Here is a 12,310-nt window from a genome sequence, read left to right as displayed (position 1 = left end):
ATAGTAGTAGTAGTAGTAGTAGTAGTAGTAGTAGTAGTAGTAGTAGTAGTAGTAGTAGTAGCAATAGTAGCAGTTAGTAGTAGTAGTAGTAGTAGTAGTAGTAGTAGTAGTAGTAGTAGTAGCAGTAGTAATAGTAATAGTAGAAGTAGTAGTAGTAGTAGTAGTAGTAGTAGTAGTAGTAGTAGTAGTAGTAGTAGTAGTAATAGTAGTAGTAGTACTAGTAGTTAAAGTAGCAGTAGTAGTAGTAGTAGTAGTAGTAGTAGTAGTAGTAGTAGTAGTAGTAGTAGTAGTAGTAGTAGTAGTAGTAGTAGTAGTAGTAGTAGTAGTAGTAGTAGTAGTAGTAGTAGTAGTAGTAGTAGTAGTAGTAGTAGTAGTAGTAGTAGTAGTAGTAGTAGTAGTAGTAGTAGTAGTAGTAGTAGTAGTAGTAGTAGTAGTAGTAGTAGTAGTAGTAGTAGTAGTAGTAGTAGTAGTAGTAGTAGTAGTAGTAAACAACCTGCAGAAGAATCTTCGGTATATTCGAGTAGATCTGACATTTATAAAACTTTACAAAACACTTACAAAAAGTTAGTAGTAATATTAATACAAAGATTTATGTGGATACATCAGTAAATGAAGCATTATTTTGGAGCTTTGAAATTCATTTTTAATCAAATTTAGATTTTAAAAAACTCTAAAAAGCGTACTACTGTCTACCTACTTTATTTTTGGGATCAATTTTATTTTACATGGAAGATATTAATTATATTAACTTTTATAGATATAAATTCTTAACATTATTAAAACCAAATGGATCTATATCCATTCGGTCTCTTAAATACGCTATTTACCCCAAAATTCAGCCAAATTTTTTATTGATGAAATTGAAATAAAAAGAGATATTGTAGCGAACCATTTAGAAGTGGTTTCTCGACAAGAACAATTAATGGAAACCACACATTGACAATATTTGCTCAAAAAAGTTTAATTGTAACGGAGTCTTATACAAATCCATATCATATCTTAATAAAAATCCTTAACTCAACTATATTTCTTATTTATTAGCAGTTATATAAACTATCAAAGTATATTTTTGGAAAACACTGAAAAAAGTAACAAAAACTTAACGTAAATTTACTTTTACCGCCGTCAGAAACATGCAAACCGCTTGATTAATTTTACAGATTGATTTACTCCAAACTATTATTTATGGAGATAGTATATAAACATAAGAAAAACAATAAAATGCTTTTATAAACATTTATTAAGTTTAAAAATAATAAATTTTTATTGTAAAAAACTTTATGGCTGTATTTACGTAATTTGAGGTTAAGAAGATAAAATAGCTGGGTTTAGTTCAAAAAATAAATCTGATCCAAGCCCCAGGTATGATTTACTTTTTAATCACAAACAAGCACAGATAAGCACAATTGCTTATCTGTGTTTGATCGTGGACATCCTTATCATTGTAAACAAGGAAATCGTCATTTAAACCTCAGAGAACTTGTATTGGCAGACCCAATAGTTGCAGAGCAGATTTCGTCAACTGTGGTTTCAGGCAAAGATGCATCACCAAGAGAAACATTTCGGATCAAAATTTAAATAAAATAATTTTAACTTATTATGTATTTTTTAGGGTTATCAGCTTCCCAGTAACTATTTTTTGGTCCTTTGAGTGTTCAAAATATGATTTCAATCCAAGAGAACATGGGGCTTTCAAATACCGGAATGAGGAAACTTGGATTTGCTCTCAACCAGATCAGCCTAGTAAGGCTAGTTGAAACCAACTTTCAGCAAAAGCCATTAAGAGACTACTTCACCATAAGAACTTGCTGCCAGCTCAGAAGATAGCCAGTTTGTGTGGAAAAATCTTACTTTTTCCACATCAATTGCTCTCTCAGCGCCTTGGTTATTGCTATCTAAGCTCGTTGTTTTTCCTTCTCTTTCATTTGTTTATGTTTTGAAAATCAAAGGTTTTAAATCCAGTTTTCTGAAGCTTCAAATAAAAAAAATTAGCCTGGGACTGTATAGTAAAAAGCCACAAAAGCTTTAAATTCTTGTTTCAAAAGTAATTGGGAAAGATACAAAAGAGATGCTTCTCATCCCAATTACTCTCATCAGTTCCAAAAATGTGTTGTTGAAATTAAATAAATTGCCAATTTATCTTACGATAAATTGCCAATTTATCTTACGATACTTGCCAAATTATCTTACTATCATTTGATAATTCGGGATTAGGATGCAAAAAAAAAGCAATAAGTTTTAAAATATTTGTTATTAATTAAAGCATTATTATGCATATTTAATTTAAACTGTTTTTAAAAATGGAGGTAAATTTCATATTTCAATCTTCAAATGAAAATGACATCATCGATGATAACTGCACTGATTTAAATTATTTTAGTCACAAAATGCTAGAAAGCCAATACTATTCAGTTTCTGATTCATCACAATATCTAAGAAAAACTAAAAACACTTTTTCAATTTAAAATATCAATATTCGAAGTTTAAATAAAAACTTTGAAAATTTAAAAATATTATTGGATACAATTAAACACGATTTTAAAATTATTTGTCTGACAGAAAACTTGGTGTAAATGCGTTGAAACAAATTATGAATTTGAACTAGTTAATTACACATCAATTCATCAAGCACGTGAAGTAAATGCAGGTGGGGGCGTTTGTATTTATATCCACAATTCAATAAATTTTGTCTTACGTAACGATCTCTGCATCAATGAAACAGGTAGTGAGTTTTTGTGCATTGAATTAGTAAATTCAATGCACAAAGACTCACTGTTTCAAAGCAGAAAGAAACACAATTATAAATACTACTTATAGACCGCCATCTGGTAACTTAAAAAAATTTAAAACTCATCTTAAAACATTTCTAAACAAAATTATAAATAAAAAAAAAAACATATTTATATGGTCGGAGATTTTAACATCAACCTGATTTACTATGCCTCAAATAATAATGCTAAGAATTTTAGAACACTCTTCTACAAAATAACCTTATCCCAACAATAAACAAATCTACAAGAATAACAAATAGGTCTTCTACTCTTCTTGATAACATCATAACTAACAACTTTCAAAACAACCCTCTTTCCACAGGTATAATACAGACCGATATTTCGGATCATTTTCCTACATTTTTAGCTTCAAATAACCTTTTAATAAACAATATTTCCACAAAATCCACCTTAATTTGGCAACAGATGAAAACTTCTTAAAAAAATTTAAAAACTGTTTACAAAATTGCGTAGATTGGGATCTAGTACTGCAATCAAATGATGCTAATAATGCACATGAATTGTTTCTTAATCAATTTTGCAAACAATATGAAATAGCGTTTCCAGAAATAAAAAAAAATGTTTAAATAATGAGTCGCTCCAAACTCCCTGGATGTCTAAAAGTTTACTAAAATCCTCATAAAAAAATTATAAAAATATATTTGAAAAAACCAAAAAATATGTGGAATGTAATTAAGGGTTTAATTGGAAAAAATAATTACAACAAAAGCACGCTGCCAAAAAATCTTTTAATTAATGGAAAGTTAGTTTATAAAAAATCAATTATAGCTGAAGAACTAAACAACTACTTCGCTAATATCGGCCCAAGTTTGGCCTCTAAAACTCTTAATAATTCCATTTCATTCGATACATACTTAAAAACTTATGATAAATTTACTGATGAAACTGATTTAAAACTGAGTGAGTTGAGAACTGCTTTTAGCAGTCTAAAAAGTAAAAAAAGTGAAGGTTTTGATAAAATTAGTGTCGGTATTGTAAAATCAGTATTTGACGTCATTGAACCTTCTTTATTTCACATTTTCAATCTCACATTAAAGTCAGGTATTGTTCCTGATAAGTTAAAAATTGCCCGTATTACACCAATTTTTAAATTTGGAGATAAGTCAAATATTTTAAATTACAGTCCTATATCAATATTACCATGTTTCTCAAAATTGCTAGAGAATAATGTATCACAGACTTTATAATCATCTAACTGAGAATGATATGTTGTATTGCAAACAATTTGGCTTAAAAAATAAACGTTCTACTGAACACGCAGTAGTTGAAATTTCCAATCAAATATCTAACGCCTTAGATAATGACTGTTTTACATTAGGAGTTTTCATTGATTTGTCCAAAGCTTTTGATACCGAAAATCACTATATTCTAATAATAAAACTCGAAAACTACGGAGTGAAAAATAAAAACTTACTTTGGTTCAAAGATTATCTGACAAACAGAAAGCAATTTTTATACTATGATCAAACAAATACTATTCCATACTCCATAACTTGCGGGGTTCCTCAGGGATCTATCTTAGGACCCCTTTTATTCCTGTTGTACATAAACGACTTATACTTATCAACAAATCTTTTAGACCTAATTTCGTTTGCATATGATCCTAATCTTTTTTTTTTCTCGCAGAGATGTTAAATTACTTTTTAAAATAGTTAACGAACAGCTATGAAAAGTTAGTAAGCGGTTTGAACGTAATAAACTTTCACTAAATGCGAATAAAACAAAATATATACTTTTTCATAAAGTAAGTAAATCTGAAAATATTCCTCTTAAATTACCAGATCTAAAAATTAATAACACTTTTATTAAAAGAGAATCATTCATAAATTTTTTAGGAGTAAAATTGGATGAAAATTTACAGTGGTATTTACATATAAATAGTATTGAAAAAAACATCTCAAAAAATATTGCAACGATGTTAAGGGCTAAACCTTTTCTAAATATATCATCCTGAAAAAATTATATTATGCCTTTATCTATAGTTATTTGTCTTATTGTAATATTGTGTGGGGTAGTACTAACCATACAAAGCTAAAGAAACTCTACAACAAACAAAAACATGCGTGCAGAATAGTATTTGGAGCCGATAGAAGTGTTCCTTGCGAACCACTTCTACGTGTGCTCAGTGTTTTAAATGTGTATAAACTTAATTTACACCAAGTTTTATTATTTATGTTTATAACAAAAAATGGATTATCTTCAAAAATATTTCAATCTTATTTTAATAAAATTAACCATAAATACTCAACAAAGTTTTCAGATAACAATTTTATTGCTCCACAATATAAATTAAAATTAACTTCCTATTCAATTAAATACCGCGGACCTTATCTGTGGAAAAAGTTTCCAGATATTGTTAACAATAAACAGACTACATTAGAGCAAATTAAGGACGAATCAAAACGATTATTTTTATTCATGGATATATCCAACTTTAAATGTTTATTTTAAACTAAAAACAATCATATAAAAAATAGTTTTAATTGTATCAGTGATTAATATAAATTAATACAAAATATTTAAAATAAAAAAAATATATATATAAAATACCACTGATGATGTTAATAATTTATCTAGTGATTATATTAATTATGAAATTTCATTTCTTGTTGTCTCTTATCCTCAAGTAATTTTATTTTTTTGACTTTTTTATTTTTTTTTAATATATTTGTTAAACATTTTAGCAATTGTTTTCAACACTTTTTAAAAAAATATATATATATATTTTTTATTTCTAATTATATTAGTTATTTTCGGTTTTCATTTCTATTTGTTATTTTATATATATTTTTACGTTACGGTAATGTAGAAATTATTGCTATTAATTTTTTTAAATGGGGCTCGGCGATAAGGCTGAATACGCCTTCTTCTCGCTCCAGCCAATAGTTTATATAAATGTATTTGCAATGTAAACATTTTTAAAGGGCAAAATAAATAATTTCAAAAAAAAAAAAAAAAAAAAAAAAGTGTCTAAAAATAGCAAATGATAAAACTTAAATAGACAAATTATAACAATCAAAATATAAACTTTGCTCTAACTAGCATAAATAAGTACCCACAAAAAAATGCAAGTAAACATTTTACAACTGATTTATTTTACAACTGATGAAACTTACAGTGTGATATTGCATGCCACGTGTCTAAAATTAATATCTAAATCTAGCTCTATGTAAACTTAGCTGCAACTAACCTAAATAATGATAACCATCAAAAGATATGTTAATATTTTTAATTTTACAACTGGTTTAAACTTATATCGTAAACTACAACATGTCACGTTTAAAATAGAAGAATATACAAGAATATATACAAGTCATATAGACTATATTATAGAAACAATTGTTCAACTAACCCCTTAGTTATCATATAAAGCAAATGGATAAACACAGTTTAAGTTACACTCCGTTATTTGTAATTTTGAAGGTTGTTAAACTTATTTTAAATTTTCTATATAAAGTTTATATAAAAAATTTGCTATATAAAGTTTATATAAAAAATTTTCTATATAAAAAATTTAAAATATAAAGTTTATATAAAAAATTTAAAATATAAAGTTTATATAAAAAATTTAAAATAAGTTTAACAACCTTCGAAATTACAAATAACGGAGTGTAATTTAAACTGTGATTATTTAATTGCTTTCTCTACTAAAATTTAGTAAAAAAAACCAAGTGGATAAATGCAAATTTAAATTACGCTTTATTTAAATAGCTTCACATATAGTCGAAATGTGAAGCTATTTAAAAAATGGCAAATTAAACTAACTTCAACAAACGTTTTATATACGACTTAAAATGTGGTTTGAAAAAACGCCTTTAAAAACTATATCATTTATAAATAAAGAACTATAATATATTGACAAATCTAAAACAAACAAACAAGGTTTAAAAATATAATCTACAGAAGCAGCACTTTATAATTTTTTATGGTAACCCTTTTTAATAAAAAGTTTAGTTGCTTTTTAACGGGTTTGAATATTTAATCTGATGAATTAACGAAATTTTGAAGAATCCGTTAATAGTTAATTTTACCCCGTTGGTTTTGTGATTTTTGGTTACGAATTACTTCGTTAATTTAACAGAAAAAAGCAATCCGTTGTTCCAAATTGTTTTTAGAGTGTAAAACTAGTGATAAAATTAACAAGAGTATTTTTTTATCAAAGTTTTCAAATTACTTGGTACCCCGGCCCCAAGCAATTTACTCGAGCTACAGTGATTATGTGGTTTAAATAAATGAGCTTCTTCAAATTCAACAAAAAGTAAAGCGCAAAGAATTTGCTGGGGAGCTAATTGAATTGATAAACATGTTACGGAATGAACAGAGACAGAATGAGGAGAGGAGGCAACATTTTGAGGATTAGTTTTATATCACATTTTTGATTCTGTGATTGGTGGACTCACTGCTCGTAGCCATTCAAGAAGTTTTTGCTAAATTCTTTTTTTTGTGTGGGAATAATAAAAACTGTTTGAACCAGAAATCAAGAGTGCCTGCTCCCATTTTTTTGCAGAAATATTCATATGAGGAGACTGAAAATGAACTGACTTAAGAATTGCTTCATATTAAACAAATTCATTCGGCAAACTTTGGAGAGAAACCTCTTGTCTCATTCGGCTTTTTAAACGAAATTTCTGAAATAAGGCTGGGGGAACTTTTCGAAAAATGTAGTGATTGCACTGCGTTTCTTTAATTCAATAAATTAAAGCTCTTCAAGAACTTTTTGCGCAACAACGAACCAATGATCTTGCTATTTTAAGTAATAGGTTTCAATTAGTTCAAAATATTGACTTCATGATGTGATTAAAGAGTTTGTTAAAAATAAGCAAGAAAAATAACAATGTAAGACACAAAAGTTGGGCTACTTAATTATGGTTATATACCAGCAGTATAATCAAAAAATTTGAGCAGGCTTTTTTTTTTTTTTTGGAAAGAATGGGACCAAATTGAAGGATACTCGGGGCCCCTAAACCCTGTGCACGGCCCTGGGTTGAAATCAGGTTAATAAATCAACATCTGAGGTTTGACGTGAAAAATACGTAGAACTTTAAAAAAAATGGCTTTAAAATATTGACCTAATTTTAATATTGAAAAAACGGAAAATGCTTGTTGGGTATGTGATCACTTATGACTATAAGAAATAGGTTCATCAAAAAAAAATTTTCAAGATATGTTGGATATATAATTCAACTTTGATTTGCAAAGTTCTTTATTTAGAGTCTCAAAGTAGAAACTAATAGATATCATTCTAATGCATCAGCTATCTGTACTTCATTTTCCAAATGATTATAAACAATGATCAGAAAGTAAATCGAGAAACCTTTTTTGAGTATTCTAGCTGCAGTTTTATAGAAATATTGACTATAGCTTTTAGGTTATTTATCATAACCTGCGCAAGCAATCTCTCAACCTGATAATTAAATCTAGCACTACTTTGGTTAGTTTTCCTTAATTTAATTCAAAAATATTTATTACATTTATTAATTAACTAATTTGTACAAAATTTTAGAATTCGAAAATGAAATAAACAAGCAAACATAAAATAGAAATTGAAATTTTATGAAAGTCCAAACATTTGCATTACGGTTTGGTAGAGCACAATCTTTAAAAAATGTGTTTTTTTTTTATGAATTTTAAACTCCAAAACTCAGTTAAAATTTAAATTTAGTAAAATTTGAATTAAAAAAAAAACATCGTTCTTTTGGTTGAATTCTCTAGAGTAATTACTTGATGTTTTTCAAATTGTTAAGTTTACTTAGTATAATAAGTTTTGTTCACAAAAACGTTCTCTTAATATATAAAAATATCGTAACATGAGATTCAAATTCATAGTATAATTTTATAATTTGTTTATATTAAAACTTTTTAAAACTGGACTTAATACGCTAATAAATAACGCGTCACGTTTGAAAAAATTGGAAAAAATTAAAATAAATGATATTAAACTTATTTTAATTGAGAGAATAAGTTTTTATAAACTAACCATGCGTTCATTTTTAGAAGTTCAACCGTTTTCAGAAAATTTATTTTCACGCGAAAAACTACTTCGTGAAATTCGACATTTTTTACATGGAGCAAACAAGTCAACTTTAATATTATATGGAATGTCCGGTGTTGGGAAGACACAAATTGCAAGAAAGTATTGCGAAATTTATTATAACTTCTACAAAAACTTTGTTTGGATAGACGCAGCATTTGGAAAGTTACAAACCTCAATGAGAAACCAATGCCAAATATTAGGATTCGAAATTCATGACTCGAGAGGTGATTATTTGAATATAGAAGTAATTGTTGAAAAAATTCACAACCATTATAAAAATGAAAAAACATTGTATATTTTTGACAATGTCGACGATGAAAGTGTTAAAAACCTGAATATGTATATTTCAAGAAAACCGGATTCATTTACGTTGATAACCTCCCAATGGAGAGCGTGGTCAAACAACGTAAACAAAATGCTAGTTGATGTTTTTACTTCAGAAGAAGCATTCGCTTATGTAAAAAATAATATTAAAGAAAACGCCGATGAAAATATAAGAAACCTAACTAAAGAACTTGGTTATCATCCGTTCGCTATTACTCAGGCAATAAAATATATAAATATTCATAGAATTTCGATAGAAAAATACGTAGATCGATATAGATCGAAACCAGAAATATTAGACAATAACTTTCCAACCGAAGAAGAACCAAAGTCTGCAATAAAAGCAATTAACTTAGTTTTAATAAAATTAGAAAAAAGTAAACCTTTTCCATTTAAAATATTAAACTGTTTATCTCATTGCGACTATCAAAACATAAGTAAACAGTTTATAATCCAAATTTCAAAACAAATGGAAATAAACGAAGAATATGTAATAGATGAAGCCGTTGGGTTACTATTGAGTTATTCTTTACTAAACTTTGATGATAAAAAATATTCAATGCACGAACTGACACAGCTGACGTGTAGATGTTTTCAAAATAGAAATTCAACTACAAATACGTATCTCGGTTTAATTGAAAATTTATTTATATTTGAATTGAATGAAGTAAAAGATCACGTGGATTACGGAAACTATTTTGTTTTCCATTTTATCTGTATGTTTCGCACTAACGGAATAAAAATTTCAAAAACATTCCATAATATGACGGCATCTATTAAAAAATTATTAGTATCAAAAGGTTTATTTGAAGAAGCAATCGAAATATTAAAAAGTATTCAAAGTTTTAATACAGAAACTTATGGTGAAAATAATAAATTTACGCTTGATACAAAACATAATATCGCATTCTGTTTGGACGCTATGGGAAAATATAACGAAGCTTTAGAAATTTATTATTCTGTTGATAAAATACAAACTGAAATTTTAGGTATCAACCATCCAGATACAATGTCAACAAAAAATAATATCGCAGGCTGTTTGAACGCTATGGGAAAATATAACGAAGCTTTAGAAATTTTTTATTCTGTTGATAAAATACAAACTGAAATTTTAGGTATCAACCATCCAGATACAATGTCAACAAAAAATAATATCGCAAACTGTTTGAACGCTATGGGAAAATATAACGAAGCTTTAGAAATTTATTATTCTGTTGATAAAATACAAACTGAAATTTTAGGTATCAACCATCCAGTTACAATGTTAACAAAAAATAATATCGCAAGCTGTTTGGGCGATATGGGAAAATATAACGAAGCTTTAGAAATTTATTATTCTGTTGATAAAATACGAACTGAAATTTTAGGTATCAACCATCCAGATACAATGTCAACAAAAAATAATATCGCAAACTGTTTGTACGCTATGGGAAAATATAACGAAGCTTTAGAAATTTTTTATTCTGTTGATAAAATACGAACTGAAATTTTAGGTATCAACCATCCAGTTACAATGTTAACAAAAAATAATATCGCAAGCTGTTTGGGCGATATGGGAAAATATAACGAAGCTTTAGAAATTTATTATTCTGTTGATAAAATACAAACTGAAATTTTAGGTATCAACCATCCAGATACAATGTCAACAAAAAATAATATCGCAAGCTGTTTGAAAGCTATGGGAAAATATAACGAAGCTTTAGAAATTTATTATTCTGTTGATAAAATACGAACTGAAATTTTAGGTATCAACCATCCAGATACAATGTCAACAAAAAATAATATCGCAAACTGTTTGTACGCTATGGGAAAATATAACGAAGCTTTAGAAATTTTTTATTCTGTTGATAAAATACAAACTGAAATTTTAGGTATCAACCATCCAGATACAATGTCAACAAAAAATAATATCGCAAGCTGTTTGGGCGATATGGGAAAATATAACGAAGCTTTAGAAATTAATTATTCTGTTGATAAAATACAAACTGAAATTTTAGGTATCAACCATCCAGATACAATGTCAACAAAAAATAATATCGCAAGCTGTTTGAAAGCTATGGGAAAATATAACGAAGCTTTAGAAATTTATTATTCTGTTGATAAAATACGAACTGAAATTTTAGGTATCAACCATCCAGATACAATGTCAACAAAAAATAATATCGCAAACTGTTTGTACGCTATGGGAAAATATAACGAAGCTTTAGAAATTTTTTATTCTGTTGATAAAATACAAACTGAAATTTTAGGTATCAACCATCCAGATACAATGTCAACAAAAAATAATATCGCAAGCTGTTTGGGCGATATGGGAAAATATAACGAAGCTTTAGAAATTTATTATTCTGTTGATAAAATACAAACTGAAATTTTAGGTATCAACCATCCAGTTACAATGTCAACAAAAAATAATATCGCAATCTGTTTGTACGCTATGGGAAAATATAACGAAGCTTTAGAAATTTATTATTCTGTTGATAAAATACAAACTGAAATTTTAGGTATCAACCATCCAGTTACAATGTCAACAAAAAATAATATCGCAAACTGTTTGAACGCTATGGGAAAATATAACGAAGCTTTAGAAATTTATTATTCTGTTGATAAAATACGAACTGAAATTTTAGGTATCAACCATCCAGATACAATGTCAACAAAAAATAATATCGCAAACTGTTTGAACGCTATGGGAAAATATAACGAAGCTTTAGAAGTTTATTATTCTGTTGATAAAATACGAACTGAAATTTTAGGTGTCAACCATCCAAATACCATGAGAACAAAAAATAATATTGCAATCTGTTTGAAAAATAACGAAAAACAGCAAACAAGTTGTTTAATTATTTGATTATTATTTTAGTTTTAATATATGTAAAGAATTATACTTAACTTATAATTGACAAACATTTTTCTATAAAAGTTGTAGAACTCCGTTCTTAATTCTTATAAAAATTTTCTTAATTTTTGTTATTATTCGTCTAACGCATTTTTTTAAAATAAAACGAAAGCTCATTTACTTTATCATTTATTTACATGTTATAAATTGTATTTATTATTGATTATAAATTTAAAAATTAAACTAATTTAAGGTTTTTACTAATTTTAGTTATTTACTTAAATAATTAAAGTATTTAAATTAGTTTAGTTAATTTATAAAAGT

General features: G+C 27.2%; 1 protein-coding gene across 1 annotated transcript in view; it reads left to right on the top strand.

The window, feature by feature from the left end:
• Nucleotides 1-12,057, top strand: part of LOC136076652 (uncharacterized) — a 31,068-nt gene extending 19,011 nt beyond the window's left edge. Inside the window, exon 3 of the mRNA XM_065789968.1 lies at nt 8,787-12,057. Coding sequence (XP_065646040.1) covers nt 8,787-11,998 — 3,212 coding nt within the window. The 3' untranslated portion in view covers nt 11,999-12,057. The remainder of the gene's footprint in view (nt 1-8,786) is intronic.
• Nucleotides 12,058-12,310: the final 253 nt, after the last annotated feature.

This window comes from Hydra vulgaris, chromosome 02 (assembly GCF_038396675.1).
Source record: "Hydra vulgaris chromosome 02, alternate assembly HydraT2T_AEP".
Classification (NCBI taxonomy): Eukaryota; Metazoa; Cnidaria; class Hydrozoa; order Anthoathecata; family Hydridae; genus Hydra; species Hydra vulgaris.
The sequence above is the reverse complement of the archived record's forward strand: the minus strand, read 5'-3'. Positions and strand labels throughout refer to the sequence as shown.